The sequence below is a fragment of the Lupinus angustifolius genome, chromosome LG15, assembly GCF_001865875.1.
Source record: "Lupinus angustifolius cultivar Tanjil chromosome LG15, LupAngTanjil_v1.0, whole genome shotgun sequence".
Taxonomy (NCBI): Eukaryota; Viridiplantae; Streptophyta; class Magnoliopsida; order Fabales; family Fabaceae; genus Lupinus; species Lupinus angustifolius.
The window spans coordinates 5461672-5486993 of NC_032023.1; the positions used below are offsets into that span (position 1 = coordinate 5461672).

Genomic DNA, 25322 nt, shown 5'->3' on the forward strand with positions numbered 1-25322 from the left:
CATGACCTTCTTCATAGTTCCTATCAAATGTTTTTCTCCATCGTTAATATTGATGATCTGAACGCAAAAATCTATGATGGCCAAGTTAGACATTCTTTTTAAAGTGTTCTAACATCGTTGAATGAGTATTGTTTTCACATACGCAAAAATCTATGTGATGAACAGAAAGCCCTCATGTTAAACCTTTATTCCCTATACGAGTCATATACATCTATACATATCTCCCGTATTTGCTTCAAGTCTTCATCTAATGGAGCCAAGTATATGTCTATGTCATTTCCTGATAGTTTAGATCCAGAAATTAACATAGATAACATCACAAATTTGCACTTCATGCATAGGGAAGGAGGTAGATTGTATATCACCAACATCACTAGTCATGAACTTAGGGAGCTACTTTGAACACTATGTAGGTTAATCCCATCAGTTGGCAATGCAAGGCGTAGATTTCTTGATTCTTAACCAAAACTAGCATAGTCATGATCAATTTTTCTCCATTGAGGAGAGTCTGTACGATGCCGAAGCTTGCCATCTTTAATCCTTTCATCAGCATGCCATGTCAAATGCTTTGCATCTTTTTGGATTGCTGAACATGTGCTTAAATCTTGATTTGATGGAAAAGTACAATACAACTTTTTTGGGAATTGAGTCTTCCTTCATATATCGTGATGCATTACATTTAGGACAAAACTTTAACAAAACATACTCATTAAAAAATAAGATGCAATCATTTTCACAAGCATGTATCCTATTGCAGTCCATGCCAATGGATTATAATATATTTTTATCAACATAGGTTCGAGAAGGGAGCACATTACCCTCTGATAACATATCCTTCAACAATCCAAGTAGGTCTATAAAACTCTTATCACTCCATCCATTAACAGATTCAACTTATACAACCTTGATAGCATTGTTAGCCTCGTGAATTTAGTACACCCATTGTATAATGATTTCTCAGCATCACTTATCTACCGCTGAAACATCTCAGGGCAATCCTAAAGATCATCTTCGACAACATTTGTCATTTCATTGAAACGATCGCCTTCATATGATTTTGTGCTGATTTTAACTCGATTGAATTAACAATATTTTAAACAAGGACATACAATTCTATTCTAGTTTTTAGCATTTTTAGTTATAAACCTAATAAACAATTTCATTCCTTCCTCATACTCATTAATCAATCAGTTGGCACTCATCCATTTCTGATCAATACATTCTACACAAAATGTAGCTTCATCTATTTTTCTAGAATGGAATTGACAATAAAAAAGATAGTGAGGAGGGAAACCCAAACTCAATACGAGCTAAATGAGTGAACTCACTTTCAATTAATGTAATTAAAAACGACAAATATTAATAAAGAAAACTCACTTTCAAGTCGGTGTTGAATGAGTGAAGTTTCAGTGTTGAATAAGTGAATGGTTTTTTATGTTGAATGAGTAAATGAGTTTTGGTGTTGAATGATTTTCGTGCTGAATGTGATTTTCGGTGTTAAATAATTTTGAGGTTGAATGAGTGAATGTTTTTCGTGTTGAATGTGATTTTCAGTGTTGAATGATTTTGAGGTTGAATGATGTTTTGATTTTTTGATTTTGAGAGTAAATGAGTTTTGATGTTGATTGACTGAACTTGGGATTGTTGAACGTGTGTGAATGCGGGATAGTTTTAAATCTTTAGGGTCACATTGCATTTGGGATGGTTGAGAATCAAGGATTCAATATCGCTCCTTAAAGAGATCGTTGTTGAACTATCCATTCATGACATACAATAACGCTTGCTACACTGTATACTATTAAATGTCATACATTCGACATCTCTTAATCAAAGGAGTGTTGTTAAACCTTTAAAATCATAATATTTTATTACGCATTAAAAATAATAAAATACATAAATTGTTTTAGTACGTAGCTGAATGTAAGCAAATGAATGTCACATTCAACATTGCATATTCAAAAGGACAATGTTGAATCATTAAATATTTTATTACTCACTCAGAATATTTTATTACAGAATACAAAATATTTAATTAATTAATAAAACAATTAATTAATTAATTAGTCACTCAAATTGAGTGCTAATTTAGTGACATTTTTATATATTATTAATTGTTTTTAATGACATTCAAATAATGACAATTAATTAAAATAATGATATTCAATAGAGTTCATTAAAATAATACAAAACATAAAATGTAATAATCAATTATAAATTCTTAAATTTAGTAATACTTTTGAATTAAGACATTCAACTACGCTTATTTAAACAACCGTTGTTGAATGTATGAAAATCACATATTTAACAATGCTTATTCAAAGGAGCGCTATTGAAACTATGTTGCATTTCAATAGGAAACTCTAACATTCAACAACAGTCATTCAACGAAGCACTATTGAATATTTGACATTCAACAACGCTCCTTTAAAGGTGCGCTATTGAATCCTTGACATCCAATAGTTTTCATTTAAAGGTGCGCTACTGTATATGCGATTTTTATACATTCAACAATGCTCTTTTAAATGAGCATTGTTGAATGTCATAATTCATATTTCTAACACAGTTAATAGACACATCTAGCAACAACATAACACTATATCGAAACACACCCACAACACCAAAACATGTTGAACAAAACATAAATTGCATTCATTAATTGTATTCAGAACATAACAATAATCATAAAAAAAACACATTTAACATAGCAGAAAATGAATTTATTAATTTTATTTAAACAGAACAATAATTATAAACATTGAACAAAAGTAGTCTTCTTTTGATTAATATGATAATCCAAAATAATACATTGTATTCCCTAAGCTTGCAATCAATACATTCTATTCCCTAAGCTACAATCTATATATATGCTGCAATCTATAAATATGCTACAATCTATACATTGGATTCCCTAACTCCAAAACTAAGTACATAATTTGACCAATCTTTCATAAGCTGGGTGATTTGGTCATATGTATATTCCTCTACATCAAAGAAGACTGAAGCTTGTCATTGCTGAATGATCTCCTTCATGAAGTACAACACATGATAGTCGTAATCTTTCTCGTTGTTTTGGCATGAGATCTATAATTAAAATCAAATAAACATATAAGTACTTGTACTTGAAATATGAATACTACACATATAATTGTTTGATATGTGTCAATACCTATATATGAGTCTATCTTATGTTGTTTGATGTAGATTTAGAACGAACATGGACTCTATAAATTTGCAGCCCCTAAACAACAAAAATGTACTTAATTACTGAATCGAAAATGAAAGTGTACTAAAAATCAGAAAGTTTAAATGAGTAGTCCAGTTACCTAATAAATATTTCCTTCATGGTCAGGTACTTACTCGGATCACGATGTTTCAATGAATCAAAATAGTATATGCATTCTTCAATCCGATTAATGACAATCAAAATCGAATGTTACCTAACAAAAAAATGCATACGGTTAGGCACAAACATACTAAAGACAAATATACTAAAGACAGTTAAATTATGCTTAGAAAAATATGTTCACCCGTTATTAAAATGTGCAAGGAATAAATTTGCATTTTTTCTATGAATGATGAGCATATCAGCTACATCTTGTGGTTGCCCCCTCCATTCTTCTTTTTTCTTTGGAGTTACTCATCACTAAATAGGTAAATTGTAAGGACAAGAACATGACCTTCTTATTATCTTTAAAATTAAGATTGTCATGTATGTACCTAACATATAACACGAATGCCAGTTAATTATCAAAAGTGAAAAGTTAGGAAAACAAAACTTACCTCATATTACACATTTAACTATTAAACATATCCAATCATGTTCATATACTTCCTTAACTTCATTAATGCTAATAAATTTGTGAGTACTATACCCGAAGACTTCATTGGGAATTGATATCATAAGTAGAGAACCATCATCAAAGTTCTATACAACTTCATAAGCTGAATACAGAACTTGATCTTCTTGGAGCTCACATCCCTTGAAGACCATATAGACTTAGACCGTGGCTTACTACTTTGTTTGTTATACTTAGACTTCATCACTTTGGCATCTTTGGGTACATGAACATTTCTTCTATAAGAAGTAGGGATGGTAAAAATACTCGACATGTGGGTACTAATTAAAATACTGGCAAGTGGTAACTGCAAAAATAACTTATGGATGAGAATGAATATCATAATATCCGCCATGCGAGTAACCGCATATATATTTTAATTAAATATTTTATATATTATTTATTTATTTATTATTATTTTATCTATTTTATTATTATTTCATAATAAATTTTAGTGATTGGACTTCAATCATAAAATTATCATGTACATATAATATTAATCAAGTAATAGTTATTTTTACATATTGTTTATGGGTATGGGTGTAGGTATGCACTACTCATACCCAACCAAGCATGTTACCATCCCTACTCATGCCTACCCAATTAACATGCCTCCACACGACAACTCCCCTTCCCAAAACCTCCAATCCCAAATACAACCCTCCAACCAGGTAAGCAGAACTCACACTATCAACCGAAACCCTGCTAAGTCAACCACTGAACAACTCCTCCAAATGATGAAGAGACAAGAGCAAATCATGCAACAACAAGCAGAGATGCTTCAAGAACTCCGGCAGTAAAATAAAGTCAAGCTTCAGACCACCTCGACCCGTTGAGCAAGCAATCAAAGCCTAGTTAGCTGGTGAATCTCACCCATCCCACCACTACCATCCCCCTAGCCCATACCAATAACCTCTCACCTCCAGCTCTTACCACTATGGAGTATAGCATCCTTTCACAATCGCTATCATGGCATATCCTCTTCCTCCTCAACTAGCTCGCCCCACCAACATTAACCTGTGCGATGGCACTATAGATCCACAAGACCACCTGGATGTTTTTGAAGCCTCCATGCTCTTCCATGACGCCTCTAACCTGATCATGTGTTGGGCTTTCCCACTCATGCTGAAGCGAGTGACTTTGCAATGGATTACATAGCTAGAGAGCAACAACATCAATCACTTGGGAGCACTAGCGGATAGGTTTAACCTTCAATTCATAGAAGCAAGGCCCAACCCCGATCATCACAAACCATGGAAGACATCAAGTAAGGCCCCATGGAATCCATCAAAGCATACTGGGTCCAATTCAACGAAGAGGCAATGGAGGTCAACACACTGATCCATGACATGGCAGTACATCTTCTAGTCATGGCCTTCAGGCAAGCCTTTTCAAGATGGAGCTAGCGAATGACAACATGGAAGATCTGTTAGCTAGGGCCCAACTGTTCATCAACTCGGAATAGACCCCAAACGCCCAACCAATAATAGACAACCAATTACTCACCACCCATGAGAGGGAAAGAAGCCCCAACCACTAGAACCACAACCGGCTAACCCACTGAAGAGGCCGAAGTATGCAACCTACACTCCACTCAACGATATCCGAACAATAATTCTATTAGAAACATGGTCGTCGACCTCGCACCGCTCCCCAAGGAAAACGTAAATCTGAAGGCTGGACCACAGGACTGCTCCAAGTTTTGCAATTTCCACAAGTTGTTCGGGCACAAGACTGTCGACTGCACACAATTGCAATATATCATTGACCTGATCCAAGAAGTCCACCTCCAGGAACTTGTAACCGAGAGAAACTCGTGCAAGTAGTCACCTCCTCACCGAGCCACCCCACCATGAAGACACTCCCCACCAAGGAGACGGTCACCCCTATGGACACGAAAGACGCCCCCATCAGGAGAGCTACAGTCATTCCTGCCCACGAAACAGAAGACAATGTAGCCCGATCGACATTAATACCATCTCCGGAGGCTTTGTCATGGGCGACAATTCAAGATTAACTGAAAAAATATATCTTCGAGAGGTAACGCAAGTGACACCAGATCTCCTTTGATGATCGAGACTATGAAGGCATCATCCAAGGACTCGACGACCCACTGACTTTCACTGCCAAGCTCAACAACATGGAGGTTAGTCGACTATTCATGGATCAAGGCAGTTCCACAAACATCATGTTCCAAGACCTATTTCTGAATATGGAGCTTCAAATAAGACTTGCTCTTGTATGAAGATCAGCTGGTCGAATTAACTCGAGATGGGATAACCCGTAGATGTAATGAGAAGTTTGGGTGACAAAAGGATACATGCTCCTCTACAAAACAATGAAAGTTGAGTTCTTCTTCATTGATCACAAATCGGCCTACAATTCCATCATTTCCCGCTCAACCCTCAACTCCCTCGAAGCCATAGTGTCTACTCTGCCCATGTCTATGAAGTTCCTCTCTGGTGACCTTGAAGTCTCTACGGTCAAAGGCGATTAGTACACGACCAGGAGCTGCTACCAGTCGAGCCTCAGACCAACACACATGAAGAAGTAACTGGACGCCCTGACAGTGTTACATATATGTTTATTGCATTCTTAAAAGGTCGAACAACAACTATTTTAAAAAATTTAAACATTATATGGAAACGAACCACGCTCCCCTTCACCAACAAGTCTTCATCATCAAAATCCCCCAAGGCGTGAATCATCTTCCCTTTGCCCGATGATTCCAATTGGCCTTGTGCGTGAGCCACACTCCCATCTTCCAGCAAGTCTTCATCATTAAAATCTCCCAAGGGACGAACCATGTTCCCTTTGGTCGATAATTTCAACTTGTCTTGCAAGCGAGCCATGCTCCCTTAGGCCAGTAGGTCTTCATCAGTAAAAATTCCCCAAGACGCGAACCATGTTCCACTTGGCTTGCGATTCCAACCTGCCTACCGCATGAGCCATTATCCCCTTGTCCAATAGGTCTTCATTAGCAAAATCCCACATGGTGCGAACCATGTTCCCCTTGGCAAGCAATTCTAACCCGCCTTGCGAATGATCCATGCTCCCCCATGAAAGACAGGTTTTCCTCAACTAAATCCCCGAAGGTGCGAACCATATTCCCCTTGTCGGCAATTATAACCCGCCTGGCATGCAAGCGATGCTCCTCTTGGTCGACAAATCTACATAATTAAAATCCCCAGAGGCACGAGCCATGATCCCCTTGGCTGGTAGGCCATTGCCTTCCACGCGAGGCATGGTGCCCTTGACTAGCAGGTATTCATCAGCAAAATCCTCCAAGGTGCGAGCCATATTCCCCTAGGCCCGTGATTCCAACCGACATTGCACGCGGGTCATGCTCCCCTTGGCCAGCAGTTCTTCATCAACAAAATCCCTCAAGACGTGAACCATGTTCACCTTGGCCAACGATTCCATCCTGCCTTGCACATGAGCCATGCTCCCCTTGGCCGGAAGGTCTTCATCAACAAAATCCCAAGGCATGAGCCATGCTCCTCTTGGCTAGCCATCATAAATAAAATGATGCCGCCTTAAACCGACCAGTCACACTTTATGGAAGAATGAAAAACCAAAGGCTAATAGAGGCAAGGCGGGATACACGACGCAACCCGGATTCTGATACATTACACCACCCAGGTCCAAACTCGGCCTGCACGACCCGACAAGAGTTAACAACAAGAGCTCGAGCTTGGTTATTGGATCAAAAGAACAATGAAGTCGAATAACAAGCAATAAATCTTAAACAAAGTCGAAGATATAAAGAAGTAGGAGGACAACAAGGATGAAGATAGACAATTTCATTAATCAAGAGCAACTATTACAAGTCTTACAAGTTTCATTGAAGTTGAAACTAATAAAAATTCTATGAAGTCCCAACCGGGAAGAGAATAAACCAAAATGATTAGCCTAAATCTTGGTTTTTTTTTCTGCGTGATCCATAACGGTCACCCCGCCTGGCAGAAAGCATGCATTTTCTTGTAGAATAAACCTAGATGATCACCCTTATGCTCAATGATGTTGAATACTCAGAAGAGAAGTAATAGTGGCATAACCAGCATGCATAGACATTAGATACCATTACCTGAGAAAGGTAACCCGATAGTGACCTAGCAATAGTAGCATAGTCTTGGGACCAAGACGTTAGATACCATTACTTGGGAAAGGCAACTCAATGAAAATATCATCCATCCTCTTACAGAATAATCGACCTCTACCCACAAATCTGCCGACAGACATCCAAGACAAGTTGCAATGTCTTTCCGAAGATAAACGCGGTAGATGCCCGTCTTCCACCGATTGGGCTCCAAATTGGAGGATTTGAGCAACACTCTACATCTCATAAGATGAAGGCACGTACACCGATGTCGACCCACCTTATCCTCTTCCCAACTCGAGTTGCAGGTCACCCAGAACACCCAAAAGAGACTATAAGGGAAGTAGGAATCTTCTCATCCCTTTACGGAGCTCGTAAAGTAAAATGAACCATAAGCCCACCAACAACGTCCACACATTCCGAAGAGAAGAAAGAATCCTCTATACACAACACTTGATGATCAACCCAATAATAAGTGGAGCTCTCCCCATCGTAACCAGCAGGGATCCTATACTGGTGTGTTTGAGATACGAAGTCACGAGCCAGTTTGGAACTACCACAACTACCTCACTACAAAAAGGGAAGACATGAAGGAGAAGTTACCTACACCCTTGAATGAAAAGGAAGAAGAAGAAGGCTCTTGAAATAATAACATCAAACAAGATTCAAAGATGCAGAGAATGCAGATGACTTCAACCCTACTATTTATAGAAGAAGCTCGAAGAAATACCAATTTGAGCTCCCCATCGTCACTGTCGAAATAAAGCAGAGGCAAGATGATCCAATGGGAAACACAAAAGTCGAAGCACCAAAAGCATTATGAGTCATGGCTAGATCCATCTCCATCATTCAAAAGAAACACTCGAGTGCAATCCAAAAGCGACCCAAGAATCAAAGCAACTCATTTATTACGCAATGAAATGGCGACTCATTTAATGCAGAACATGAAAAGACATGAGGAAGATCACATCACCATTGCAGAAAAGGTGCAAACCCTAAAGCTCCCCAAGCGTACCACATGACACGAAACTGAAGAGCAAGTACTCAAGAAGACTGATGTGAATACAAACAACACACTCAAAAAGAGATTTCCTGCCGCACCTACTCATGCACGAAAGTTCCAACCACTAGACCAGACAATAAAGTCTACCAACATACCCAACTTATCGGCCATATTAATAGACTGGGGACAACTATTCCATACCGGTTCCAGGATACACATCAAGACCGGGCAAAAATAGTGATTGAATAGGATGAGCGTTATCCAGACATTCTCATGTCCTGGCAGGTCAACCCAGACCAACTTGCATCGATCAAACAAAAGCGACAAGATAGTACAAACCCACTTCTGATACTCTATTACTATGCTGCATGCACGACATAAACCTCTGCTACACGCCGCATGCTATCTGCACCCTACTAAACCTCTCTACGGCAGAAAAATGGATCAATGACATAACAATATATGCCAATATGAGTGAAAAGTTGCCTGCTCACTGGACACAAAGCTACCAATGTCGCCTGACGCAGGAAAAATCAACCTTATATGTGTCAGAACCGGCAGGCAATTTAGTCAACCAGACCAACAACATCTACAAAGAAATATTTTTCCCACTTCTCCACTATAAGTAGGGGTTCAACCCCTTAAGGATGTTTGCTTACTTTATGCACCCCCTTGATATATATGTGTATGCTCTTAACTCTTATTTAATCTTTTCCATTTACTACTCTCTACTATTCTACATATATCTTTGTTATTTACGACATAATCGTTGGAGAACCTTTTCAGGTACCTCCCGCAGCAAGTCCAAACACCCTCAAGCTACACTAGGGGATTCTAGTAGATCCACCTCAGCAAGACCAAAGAACACATAGTCTCCAGATCCACCTCTACAACATCAAAGAACAATGTTGTTGGCATTAAATTTAATCTAGTTGCATTCCCTGTCAAAATTCCAAAGCTCTTTTATCACATGGAATTATTAGCTGTACATTCTTTACTTAGTGAAATACACATGATTTATAATTGTTCCATATATATTATCATCTGGAATTATTAGCTGTACATTCTTTACTTTGTGAATATACACATGATTTCTGACTGCTCCATTATTTTTAGAATGATTATTAATTGTATTGATATGTAGTGAAGAGATATAATATCTGTATATTTATCTCTTAGTTTTAACAAATTTGTCTTCTTCATTCAAGTTCTACAAATAAAGACACTGTATCTATCCAAACACAACTTAAAGTTAGGCACGCGATGCAATATGACTAAGCATGTCAAACTGGATTAATATATTATACTATTATAATAATACCTGATGCCTGATGGCAATCCATTAACAATTTAATTAACTCTCCTTTACCATATAATTTATTTCATATTTCTACAATCAAACTACCTTTGGCTTTGGAATATAGCTATTGTACTTATTCCCACGGCCTTTTATGACAGCTGGTTCTGTTCTTAACCATTATAGCTTTGTCCGTAAACTGGATGCATTGTTATCAATTACATGTAGCTTTCATTTGTCTAATTATTAATGCTTGCCGTTTTTCTCACTTGATCAATTAAGAAAACACCAAAATGTTTGTTGCCAATCAGTAACTACATCATACATTATTCAGTAAATTACACCCACACTGTCTTGTTTTCTTATTTTAGTGAAACTTAATTCAATGTTTTTTGCATTTAAAACACTACAATCATCTCTTCTCACAAGAGTTCAGTACACTCACCTATCCTATTGTTCGTACTGTTGCTTGTAACAATTTTAAATGACACGAAATAATACTTATTAGTTGAGTCACGACCATGTCGCTCTCTTTAAGACATTTCGTGACAATGCCCAAATTGTGCAAGCAGACTATCGATCACGCCGTCCCCAAGATAAAACAACTCAGATTTCTGTTATCGGATTCTTGCTGCACTGTAAGAACCGATCTTGAATATACCCACACAATATGGCTACCAATTCCAATTCTTGGAATGCTCACAATATGGCTACACATGTCAATTCTTTTCCCACAATCGGACTACTAGCATCAGTTCTCGAAATGCTCACAATATGTCTATACATGCCATTCTTTTCACTAAATATTGATTATTAGTGACAGTTCTCGAAATGCCCATAATATGGCTACCCATGTTAATTGTTTTCCCTCAATATTGACTACCAATGGCAGTTCTCGAAATGTCCATAATATGGCTACCCGTACCAATTATTTTCCCTAAATACTAACTACCAGCATCAATTCTCGAAATTTCCTCTGTGTCAATTCTTAGTACTACAAAAAGAAAGGGAAAGAAGTTTGCCGGAAATGCATCGGCGGAAAATATGAGGGATAAAGAAAAAGTTGAATGAAAGTGCATTCAACTTAGGGCGAGTTATAATGAGGGGAGAGTGCATCTATTTATAACATGAGATTTTTTTCAAGTTCTTCATCTCTCCAATGTGGGACTTATGAATTGTTTTTTTCAAAACTCTTCTATTTGAGACTTGAGAGTTTTTTAGATTTCACACCCAAAAGTTCCCACTTATACTTTTCAACAAACCAAGTTCCAACACCTATAGAGATATCAATGTGCAAAGAAGAGTTTTTCATTGACCTTTCTAGGTTTTGATGAAGATATCAATATCAATAAAGAAGAAAAAAGTTGAAAATTTTATAGATTGTAAAGCACAAATTTTCAGATAAGATATTATTGCTCTCTACTTTATGATATTATCTTAATAGTTTATTTTAAATTTGATATCACATAAATCTCATCAAAATTGTTTTTCAAAGTTTTAAAGGGACGAAAAATATTAACAGGATTTTTAAGAAAATAATTTTTAGAAAACTAAGTAACAAGTTACTTGAAACAAGGTAACAATTTACTTGAATATAGAGTAACATGTTATGTGACTAGACAAAAGGATCCAGTAACCAATTATTGAGGTGGATAATCGATAACTCATTGGACAAAAAGGTCCAATAACTGATTATCATGTGGAAGTAACCGATTACTCTATGTTGGAAATATATTTTTGGATTTAAAACTCAACTAGTAATTACCCAAACAAACCAGTATGTTCCAAGGCATTTTATACATCCTCTAATGGGCATTAGAACCCCCTTTAAAATCTATATATCATCTGAAGTTTCTAAAAAAATACACGACACTTTCGCAACAACTTTCAATTGTGAATCTTTCTTATGTTTTTCAGAAAACTCTTGAGCGTAATTCTGCTTTTTCACACTTTTAAAAAAATAAGATTTAAGTTTGATATTGACTTTGAAATGTTCTTGAAAAGGATTCCAACGTTAATAGATTCGGTGTCGTAATCCTAAGAAATTCAGAAAAGTCTTCTTCTATTCTATAAAATCAAAGGTCACCATAGGTTTTGGTGAGTGATTGTGTAATAAGAAAGTGGTGAGTTTTCTTGTTGGAAATCGAGTATTCTAGAAGAGAGTCTTTGTGTAAGTATTATAAAGAAACTCACTTGCAAGTGAAAAATCCCTTGAATTAAAAAGGGGATTGAATGTAGCCTTCAGTTGAAAAAGGTGAACCAATATATATCTTGATGTGAATTTCTACAAGTTTATGTTGTTGGTACACATGGGATCTAAACTTCAACTAGAGGGGGGTGAATAGGCGGTTCAGTACACGATTACCCTTATGCGATTAACAAAAAGATTCTACAATTTTCCTCACTATTTAATCAATTAGATAGTCTTTTGATCGATTAAATGCTTCTGCATATAATCGAGTAACCAATTCTTATTTCGTGAAAAACAGTTTTCTTTAATCACCAAGATACCGAGATTTGACTAAAACTTGTATGCACTCTTTACAAATGATAACATGCAGTTAATGTACTTAACAAAATATGCACCTAACACAAAATAATATTAATGTCAAGCTAAGTAAATCAAACAATGCAAAAATGTAGAGTTAAAGGGTAAGAAGAATGAGACAACGGCTTTTATCCTAGTTCGTTTGTTTATTCACGTACAAACTACATTCAGACATCCCCTTTTAATCTTGGGAGATTTTCTTCACAATGGAAATCAATGTTTTACAAACACACACTACAATAAATTTTCTATTTAGTGGAGGCTTTTATGCGATTAGCGGAGAATTTTAATCTCCACAATATAAATAGCGAAGGTTTCAAAAACCGCTACAGTTATGACCACTAAAAGCGTTTTGCGGAGGTTTTAGAAAACCTCTGGTAACTATAAATTCGCAGTGGTTTATTTGTGGAGGTTTTTGACCTCCACTATTTGAGGAAGTTTTTAACCTTCACTAGTTGAGGAGGTTTTTATAGTGTTTACCATGGAGGCTATAAACCTTTACTATTTGAGAAGGTTAATTGTGGAGATTTTCAACTTCCACTACTTGAAATAAAATATGGAGACATGTTGAAAAGTAACGATTATATGTTTCTAGAATATTTCGACGTCAATTTAATTTCTTAATTTTCACAACTTTAGTCTCATTAATTAATAATTATTATTCAAATATGCAATACTAAATACAAATGTTCTTAGAAATAATAAAATTTCATTGCAAATAACCAAGGTAGCGTAACAAAGTTGAAAGAGTTACAATTCATCATTCCTTATAAATCCAAATATACCATAAAATATAAAAAAACTAAAATTAGTCTCATATGACACTTTAAAAATAAAATACATAACCAATATCCTAAATGTTGCTGGCTCTAGATGATCCTCTTGTACCCAAAGGTGTATTAGGCTTACTTGCACTATCATTTGCCTGAAATAATAAAACGAAAATATTTAATTGGAATAATAAAAAACCATTGATAATTACCGCATCATTATATACACTAGCTATGAATGTAAAAATAACAACAACACTTGTAAACCATTTGTTAGGGGCGAAGAATAGACTCCGCCTTGTATTTTGTAAACCATGATATACATATTAAAAATTCAAGAATTGATTAATGAGAAGTATTCAGAAAAGAATTGTGTTTCGTTCAATTACATTTTAAGTATTAAGAAATTATTTCCGCAAAGGTTTGAAAATGTGACGTCTTGAAAGAGAATAGATAAAATGGAAAAAAATGATTTGTAAGTTATATGTTACATAAAAAAAAATTACCCATTTTTCCAAGAGATTAAATATAGTAATTGTGAAATGATTTTCGGGGCGTTACAAAAAGCATTTGTCGTGAGTCTTGGTTCTTCAAGTTGCATATGCCTTTCTTGTTGAACCAAGATTGAGAAGACTTTCTTGATATGGGGCAAGGGATCACTCAACATAATATATGATCTAACTGTAGAAAACTAATCATTTAATCCTCTCAAGAAACATATCACATAATCGTTTTCTCTATAGTTCTTCACAACAGGGATTGTTGTACACTTAACTTCACATTCACATGGTGGTATTGGCCTATAGTCATCTAGTTGCTATCAAAGTCCTTGAATTTGGTTATAGAAAGCACTAACAGACTTTTTTCCTTTCCTAATGGCTCCAATCAGTTCAGAAATTCTGAACATATCTCCTTGGTGATATCTATCGCCCATCCATAATACTGATTGAACAATAGAGGGATCAATTGACTGAGTAAGCCAAGATGCAACCAGTTTGTTGCATCTATTCTAGATGGGAAAGTTTTGGTCATGAATGGGGGGTTTTGGCATGGATCCATCAACGAATTCCAATTTATTTTTGGTTCCAAGAGCCATGATCATGGTTTTGGACCATGAATGGTAGTTTTCCCCATTCAATAAAGATGAAACAAGAACTGCACCTGGGTTCTCATTAGGGTGCATATAGTGCACACTCGATGGATCCATGGAAAGATTTGAGGTAATTGTTGCCATTTCTGATGTAGAAGAACAAAATAAGAATCAAGGGAGGTAGAAGACGATTATGAGTTGCAGAAGGAAGAAAGAAAGACACGATTCAGGAATGAAAATGTGAATCAGAGGTGTTGCCAAGAGACCCTTCAAAAGGGTGCTCTGATACCATGTAAAAGGGTATTACTCATCTTGATGAAGAAGAAGAACACTGAATTATATGAAAGAATGAAATGACAATCTTGAATTGCTTGATGATTAGAAAGCCTTAGGGTTAGTTTGGGAGTGAGATTTTGGAGGGGAATGAAGAGAAATGGAAGGCTTGGGAGCCATGAAATACACTTGTGAGATGACTCTCAAGCCTTCCCTTTCCCTTCCTTCCCCTCCAAAATCCAACTCCCAAACAAACCTTTAAAAAAAAGAATGTATGACTTGAATAATACCTTATATATTCAACATAGCAAAACATGGCCTAGCTATATATACAAGAAGGAAAAACTGAAAAACAGAAAAACTACTAAAAGTAGAAACCTAATAGAAATACTAAAATACAGAAATTTGAAAATATGGTAAAAGAGGAAAGTATTAAAACATATTGGAAAATGAATCTAGTTTGATATGGCTACTTGATTATGTGGGTGTCAATCTCATCTTGGCTATTGGGTTTATCCTTTAACAAACTCATCAAGATTATTTTTCAAAGTTTTAAAAAAATAAAAAATATTAAAGAGGTATCTCAAATGAGTTTTTAGATGAGTAGCTTAGATTATCAGGTTCCTAATTTTCGGTCTGACTAGCCAGTATAAGTAAAACAAGTATGTTTGAAAAACACAATCACTAGAAACACATTTCAATATGCTTTAGTGACATTTTTTAATTAGTCACATGTGGCATCCAACTTTTTAAATACTCAAGATGAAATCTCTTTTCAGCTCCTTGCTTTCACAATATTTCACTATAAAAGTTATCTCCCCGTAAAGCGATCACTCTACAGCTTATCCCTTTCATCAACATAGTTATAAATCATTCATTGTTTTTTATTTTTTTCTCTCCTCTAAACTTCACTCGAAAACGCCGGCATTGCTTGCTCATTCTCTAGTTATTCATCATGGGCTCACACAAGAAACTATTTTCATTCTTCTGTCATTTCCTTTTTTTACTTCTCTCAGGTGTGACTATGATTATGAATGTATTAAAATTTTGCACACTCTGGCCTAATATGTTGATCTCACCGTTGAATTTTTCTTTAGCAATTGCAAGCTCAACATCAATTTACATGTTTCAACTTTCTCACTGTTTTAATTTACATGATATATCATCCTACACTATAAGAAAATTAACACTTCTTAACACTGATATAAGTTACCTTTTTTGTGTAACGGATTTAATAGAAGGATATTCAAATTTTTAACGAGAAAAAAGATGTATATACTGATAGTATAAGAGTTCTTTATATTATTATTGTATCATTCCTCATTTATTTTCAATCATCATTAACTTTTAAATAAAAGTAATATAAATGAATGGTGAATGATATACCAACTATATATAAATCTTTATATTGTCAGTGCATAGATATTATCCTGATTAGAAAATATTTAATTATTATTATTATTATTATTATTATTATTATTACTACAGGACAAACTAAGATGCAAGTTGAGGCACGCTTCCAACATTATCACCCAACAAAGTTGTTTGTTTTTGGGGACTCATATGTGGATACAGGCAATACTAGAATAGCAGTATCTAGTTCTTGGAAACAACCTTATGGCATGACCTTTCCTAAAAGGCCTGCTGGTAGATGGTCTGATGGTAGAGTTCTCAGTGACTACATTAGTAAGTTCATTTTTACTCTCTGTTCTGACTTGCGGTCAACTAAAACACTGCAAACTGGATACTTTTTATTTATAGAAAAACTCTATAAACATACTTCAACATTTTTTCAAACGGTTATTTTCAACTATTTTTTCTTCTTTAATTTTAATTGCTACTGAAATTGGTTACTCCATAAAAGTAAGGTTAAATTGATAGCAATAAAATATTTTAACTCGTGCATTTTGATTGTGATTTTATATGGATATCAACATCGATTAACCTGTATTGTCACATTGTTACACATTGTTAGAATTGTGAGTTTGTAGTAATTTCCTGACTGACCTATTAATAACTGAACAATATATTTATATAGAAACCAATTTTACTAATTAATAAATTTTAATGAATAATTAGAAAGAAAAAATAATTCATGATAATATTTGGAAAAGACAAAGTTTAGAGGGTTTTATATGCATTTTCCATTATTTATTAATTTATATACTCTACTCCTAAATTATATTAAATGATCCTAGTGAAAGAAAATATTGGATAGTCTTGTGATAAATTTGATTACATTTCAATGATGCATTAATAACATAAATATATTTATGAATTTATTCTAAATTAATCGAGACAGTGTGCACTTGAAAGGATCCAACAATTTATTTTAAAGGTTGTGTTAATACGTATTATTAGGGCATTGTCCTAAATATATATATCCAGCAAGTTAATATTAGAAATTCAACTAGTTCTAGAAATATTATAAGGGCAACTTTCAAATACAAGATATTTTTAACTTCCTGAAATAATGCCTAACAGTACTTATTAAAATTCCTTTATTTTAATTTGAAGTAGCAGGTCTTTTGGATGTTTCAGCTTGTTGGTGGTTTCTTTACAAGTTAAGAGAATTTATTCTCAAGTGTTTTTACTTAATCTAATAAAACTATCTATCAAAAAAACATATTTATTAATATATGATATCTATGATCGGAAAAACATCTTCTGCCTCATAATATATAATATATGTTATTATTTCTAATAAGTCAAGTAAATGACATTGAAAATACTTGATTTAAATAATACTTTTTAAAAAAAACTATATTGAGAGAACCACAGAACAACACGTATCATGGGGATCACTATATTGAATGTTCAATCCAATTATATTGTAAAATTATGTCTTCCTTATTAGTTCTTCTTTATTTTTGGTACATTGTTCTTCTCTATTTCTTTGGCAAGAAAGTTGTTATTGGAATTTAATTTATTTTGGTACTACCAAGAGTAGGATGGACTAAGTTGCAAACTGCAAGTTAGTTTGCATTCAAACGAACTATTTGAACAGTTGTTGGATGGAAAGAGCGTTAATATAAACCATTAAACTTGTTATTGGTTACTCCTTGCATGTAGAAGTCGGTATGATACATGACAACTTTAATATAGTACAGAAGTCGGTTCAATAGGTGATAAATAAGTAAAAACGACTTCAGTAAATATCAAATTATACTGCAACTCATTTGGTAGAAGATAAGTTAAATATCAAGGAGAACTTGGGTTTGACTTCTTCCATGTTCATTTTTTCATATTTTCCTTTGCATTTTTTTAGCTTACCGTTTAGTGAAAAATATTAACAACGTAAATGAAAAATATGAAAAAAAAAATAAGAAAGAAGGAGTTACAGGAGAATATATTATATTTTGAAGACGGTTTATATGATAACGAATTCATCCTTGAAGTTTGGTCTTGTGATAACAACTTCAACCATGAAGTCATTTTCATTTTCCCCGAATTTACCTTTACTAGAAGTTGTATTTCACCATCAGGACTTCTACACTGGAGTCATATAATGTCACCAACGACTTCTAAAAAATGTATAAAATGGTAATCAGTAACCAAATTTTTCATCCAACGACTATAAAACAATTTACTTCCAAACAAACTAATATGCGGTTCGCATATTTGCTTTGGCCCCAACAGTATCTCTCACCTTTCTGGGTAAGGAACTAATCTTTTTTTGGGTTTGTGGTTGCCCCACCCAACAAATGTCACTCCTAGAAATCGAACCATCAACCTTAAGGATCTAGTAGAGCCTTACACAACTATATCAACGCCTTGTTAGTAATTGGAATTTAATTTAATGTTTTTTACTTCATTATTAATTACTATTCATCATTAGTTTATAGGTTTTAAAGATCTGGTTTCCTATGTCATTATCTAAAAGAATTTCTTTGAGCTCACCTATCCTCCATTCTTAAGGCCGACATGATCAAATACCAAAATGAGTGAATTCATGTAAATAAAAGACGCCTTCAATTTATTTTAAGTAAATAAAAGACCTATGTTAAAGGTTGATATCAAAATCAATTGATAATAAGAAATAGTCCTCCAATAAGTATTTAAAACATTCTCAAGATAATTACGTAGGTGATGTAAAACTTACTTTCTAACATGTTCCCCTCCACATAGACTCATGACTAAATGATATATTTTAACTCATAACATGAAAAAAGTTGGGTTCTGACTCTAATCAACAAGAATCCTATCTATTTATTTAGAGACAAGTATTTCATTTTACTTTTGTTTTTAATGGCAAACATGTTATTTCATTTTATATAAAAGGATAAAAATATCTTACCATGTTTTTATTTCCTTTGTTTTTTTAGAACTTGCATCTCCATTAGAGAGGATCTTTACTCCACTCTAATACTATGTTAAGTATCATCTTAAAACTAATTGATAATAAGAAAATTAGTTAGAAGTATTTCAACAATTCTGAAGACAATGAAGTACCTCACTTCATACTTGGTTCCCAACTATTACTCCATTTATTTTTTAACCATAAATCATAAGGATAATAAATTCCTTCTATTTATCTTTCTGACGGTGTGGTGATAAGTAGACTTTTGATGATTAGCAAATAGCTTCACTGCTTCTTCTCACTACATCCAATCAATTAAAAAGTATACATGCGTGAATGCAGGTAAATATTTGGGACTGAAATCCCCAGTACCCTACAGTTTGAGAAAACTAATGCCTCAACATTTGAAACAAGGGATGAATTTTGCCTTTGGAGGTACCGGAGTCTTTGATACCTCCTTTCCATTCCCAAACATGACAACACAAATTGATTTCTTAGAGCAACTCATCAAAGACAAAGTGTACACCACCTCAGATATCAGCAATTCAGTAGCCTACATATCTGTTGCTGGAAATGACTACAATCACTACCTATCTACAAATGGCTCTATCCAGGTATATTTATTTGAATTATCTATTTGTAATAATTCTATGTTTATGGATATAGTAATTTGGACAAAAAATCATTATAAATAAAACCTAATCATTTACTTCTCTATTTCATTTTTTCACTTTTGTTTAATAATATAGCTAGCTACACACATCATTGCATTTTTTCCTTTCAGATTATAGTTGTTATAAATCACCTATTTCCTTTACCCAATCTCTTAGATTGCAACAATAAGATAACATATATATCGAACAAAATTCATTATCCTAAACTATGTCCCAAATCTTGTCTCGCACTAGTGACAATGAGGTTAAAACAGAAAAAATAAAGAATTTTTAAAATTTAATTGATATGATATATTTTCATTAGTACGAGACAAGAATTGAGACATGATTTGGGACAACATGTTTGTTTTATATATATCTACCATCTCCTATTCCTACTAAGTGGAAGTCTTCAAATTTGGGATATCATTCTTTTACATGATTTAATTTGATGAATTTTCCTATGTAATTATTATCTTTCTTTTTCTAACATGAAATTTAACAACGCATTGATCTTAATTTTAACTACTTTCATGGAATGTACTTAGGGCTTCCCTTCTTTCATCGCCTCAGTAGTCAATCAAATTAACACCAATCTAATTAGCATAAAAAAGTTGGGTCTAAAGAAAATTGTTGTGGGTGGTCTTGAACCTCTTGGCTGCCTTCCTCAAATAACAGCCTCATCCTCATTCCAACAATGCAATAGTACCTTTAACGACCTTACAGTTCTCCACAACAAGCTCTTGAACAAAGTTGTGACAAAATTGAACCAAGAAAGCAAGGGTCATACTACCTACCTGATTCTTGATCTCCATGACAGTGTCATGTCAGTATTGAATCACCCATCAACTCATAATATTAAGAACCCCTTGAAGCCATGCTGTGTTGGGGTAAGTACTGAGTATTCATGTGGTAGCGTGGACTTGAATAATGTAAAGAAGTATAGGGTTTGTGATAAACCCAACTCAGCATTCTTCTGGGATATGTTGCACCCTACGCAAGCAGGTTGGCATGCTGTGTATAACAAGTTACAGACAAAGAGTGTTCTTCGTCAACTTCTTAAGTAGTTAGACTGTCGGGCATGCGAGCTATATGTCGGAATTTAATTTGCTGTTTAATATTGCACCTTCTTCTCATTTGTTAATTTTCTGTCAAATTGTGTTTTTTTTTATGTATTCCATCAACTTTCAATTTTATTGGTGCAACATAGTGAAGAATAAAGTTTACTTGTCTCCATTCTTGACATAATTTTATATCTCGGTTTAATGTAAAAGTTACATGTAATTAAAAAGAAAATTTCTAAAAATACAAAATAACATTTTTATATTATTTACAAAAAAAACTGATTGGCTAGGAACATGAAGACACAATGATTTTGAGATACAAGATCTTGTTCCATGTTGAAATTGAAATAGATTGTTGTTTCAATGATGGAAATAAATGTGTAATTCTTAAGAATATGAAGAATTTAGTAATATTAGTATATGGGGTGCTTAAATTGGATGGTTTTCTCGGTTAACAATCGTTCTAACTTCAATTAGAGAGAGGTGAAAAGGTGGTTCAAGTAAAAATTAAACTAGATTTGAAATACAAAAGATAATCTCAAAAACTGTTCACTACGCCAGAGTTGTAGTTCAAGAATGCGTATTTTAGATGTATAACAACGCTTTCGTGTGCTTTCTGTTTGACTGTAGTAGTATATTGTCATAATTAACATCGCTTCTAATATGTTGTTGTATTGAATATATACCACAACGCATCACACAGAAAACGCTGTCATAGATTGTATACATACAACAACGCATCGTACACTTAGCGTTGTCATATATTTCAAACATAAACAACGCATTTTATAGGCATTATTAACATCATTTTTTCTTGCGATGTTGTATTGCATAATATAACATCGCATTAGTAGAAAATTGATGTTGTATTATTCATAGATATTCTCAAACAACACCTTAATACAACAGTGCAGCACACACATAGCGTTGTTGTATTAAGCATATACAACAACACAGTCTATAAAAAGTGTTGTTGTATTAATCTTTTACAACAGTGCATGTGAGGGTTTTCCTAGAATACGTTATTGATTTGTAGAAATTAATATCTGCATATACATTTATTAGCAGCATAGACATTCTCAATATCATAGACATTTATACATTCTCAACAACACAGGCACATTGATACAAGCAAGAAGTTTGTTTTATTAACATCAAAACAATACAAACTACAAACAATGAATATCATGCCAATTATGTTTTGACAAAGTACATAATTACAAACAAAAAAATTATGCAAATTACAAACAATTAAAAAAAAACTATAATTATACAAAGATAACTTGCATCTACTTTTTCATTTTCTTTGATTGTTTTTGGCTTGTAAGATCATCCTTGTTTAGAGGAACATAGTGATTCACCCAAAGCCCTTCATCGTGATCATCTCTTGTATATAAATCATCATCCCTAGTTGGTCCGCTCTCACGCGACTGATATGTCCAAAAGAAAATATCATCTTATCAATATCTTCATATTTTTTGTCATCAATATTATTGACGATTATTTTGTTATTTAAAAGAACAATGGACCATTTCATATCAGTTGGGTCACTAACATAGAATACTTGTTGAGCTTGTGATGCTAGAATAAATAGATCATCTTTATATCCTGACCTATTAAGATCCACCTGCATGAACCCTAACTCATCAACTCGGAAGCATCAACTCGGAAGTCATTGTTGTTATCAACCCAAATACAATAAAAAATCAGCATCCAAATCATTGTGTAATCCAATTCCCATATTTTTTCAATCACCCCAAAGTATGATATGTTCGCATATATTGGGTTTCTATCTTTTACACTTGACATGTGTAAAGTTCGAGCAATAAGAGTCACACCACTATTTTGCATTTTACTTTGATCATCTTGTTTTTTTGTATAAAATGTGAGCCCATCAATTAGGTAACTAGTATAGGATAAGACATGAATAATTGGACCATTGGCTAACCATTTCAATCTTTCGAAAACTGAATGTGCATTTATATTCAAATTCTCGTCAATGTGATTTTTTAGCCACTTTATGAAACACTGATTATGTTTTTTGGAAATCCAATTTTCATTCTTACTTGGGTAAGACTTTCTTAGCATCTCCTTGTGTCTTTCAACATATGGCTCAACCTCGTCGGTATTATGTAAAACATATAAGTGTGTTTGCTCCAATTTGGTTCTTGTTGTAGTCAATATTTCATTCCCAATAATACCTTCACCAAATGTTTTTTGCATACCGAGGCTTTGGAATGCCCATCAAATCACCATCGGTAAGGTATCCGGTACAAAAATCAAGAGCTTCTTCAATAACATGTCGCTCGATAATACAACCCTCTAGTCTTAATCGGTTCTTCACATACCCTTTTAATGTCTTCATATAACGATCAAAGAGGTACATCCATTTCATATAGGAAGGGCCACATAGTTGTGTCTCTCGAACAAGATGAATGCTTAGATGAACCATTATGTCAAGAAAAGAAGGTCGGAAATATATTTCAAGCTCACACAAAGTCAAAATAATTTGTCTTTGCAATGCAGGTAATTTTTCAGGGTCAATCACTTTGCTACAAATTGCCTTGAACAAAAAGCATAACTTAGTTATGGTTCCTCGAACGTTTTGAGGTATAATTGATCGTATTCCAATAGGCAAGAAATGCTCCATAAGTACATGACAATCATGAGACTTAAGACCTTTTAACTTGAGGTATTTCATTGATACGAGGTTCCGAATGTTGAAAGAGTACCCCTTTGGAACTTCAACACCATGCCGAAATTTACAAAATTCAATTTTCTCCTTCCTCGACAAAGTATAAGCTGCTGAAGGTAGAAATGTATGTTTTCCCTTCATTATCGGTCACAATTCCTTTCTTATTCCCAAACTAACCAAGTCCAACATTGCATTCAAATCCATATTTGTTCTTACTAGGGACATTGAGTAAGGTACCAAGGAGACTTTTAAACATATTTTTTTCAATATGCATAACTAATTGAATGATTGTGTTAGAAATTTCCCGAATTGATTTTCCATTTCCATAAAGAATATAATTTATAGAAATATCATACATATAATGAACTCTAATATGGCTATTCAAAGAAGATTGACATTTTTTTCCACCCATTTGTGACAATTTCTTTTGCAATAGGTTTACCAAAATTATTATTCAAACCCTTTAGCTTTTGAAATAATTGGTCACCCATCAACAGCACAGGAGCACAACCTTCTTCATTGTTCCCATCAAATATTTTTCTCCATTGTCGATAGTGATGATCTGAATGCAAAAATCTACGATGGCCAAGGAAGACATTCTTCTTATAGTGTTCCAACCTCATTGAATGAGTATTGTCTTCCCATACAGGACATACAAAATATCTTTTTGTACTATATCCGGACAAATTACCAAAGGCAGGAAAATCACTGATTGTGTCGAATAACAAAGCCCAAAAGTTGAAGCTTTCTTCCCTATATGCATCATATACATTTATGCATGTCTCCCACATTTGCTTCAAGTCTTCAATTAATGGAGCCAAATATATGTCTATGTCATTTCCTGGTTGGTTAGGTCCAGAAATTAACATAGATAACATCACATATTTGCGCTTGATGCATAGAGAATGAAGTAGGTTGTATATCACCAACATCACTGACCATGTATTGTGGGAGCAACTTTGAATACTATGTGTGTTAATTCCATCCGTTGACAATGCCAATCATAGATTTCTTGATTCTTGACCAAAACTAGGATTGTCATGATCAATTTTTCTCCATTGAGGAGAATCTACAGAATGTCGAAGCTTGTCATCTTTAATCTTTTCTTCATCACGCCATGTTAACTTCATTACATCTTTGACATTGCTAAACATACGCTTGAATTTTGCTTTGATAGGAAAATACCATACAACCTTTTTAGGAATTGAGTTTTTCTTCTTATATCGTGATACATTATATTTAGGACAAAACTTTAATAAAACATACTCATTAAAAAATAAGATGCAATCATTTTCACAAGCATGTATCCTAGTGTAATCCATGCCAATGGAGCGTAATATTTATTTTGCATCATAGGTTTGACAAGGGAGCACATTATCTTCCGACAACATATCCTTTAGAAGTGCAAATATGTTAGTGAAACTCTTAACAGTCCACCCATTAACAGATTTCAACTTATACAACCTTGACACCGCTATCAATCTTGTAAACTTAGTACAACCATCATATAATAGTTTCACACTATCATTTATCAACAGCTGAAACATCTCAGGACAATCTTGAAGATCCTCTTCCACAATGTTTGTCATTTCCACGAAATGATCGTCTTCATATTCATTTGTGGAGTTGTCCTTCATACGCATCTCATCATCACAATCCATAATGTGTCTCTTCTCACCATGTCTTGTCCAACA

The 25322-nt window shown here is 34.2% G+C and overlaps 1 protein-coding gene across 1 annotated transcript; it reads left to right on the top strand.

The window, feature by feature from the left end:
* On the top strand, positions 15872 to 20936 carry LOC109327668 (GDSL esterase/lipase At5g03610-like). Its single transcript, XM_019560836.1, has 4 exons — positions 15872 to 15934; positions 16416 to 16602; positions 19559 to 19830; positions 20418 to 20936. Exons 1-4 carry the CDS (start codon positions 15872 to 15874, stop codon positions 20934 to 20936), a joined length of 1041 nt encoding a protein of 346 aa, XP_019416381.1.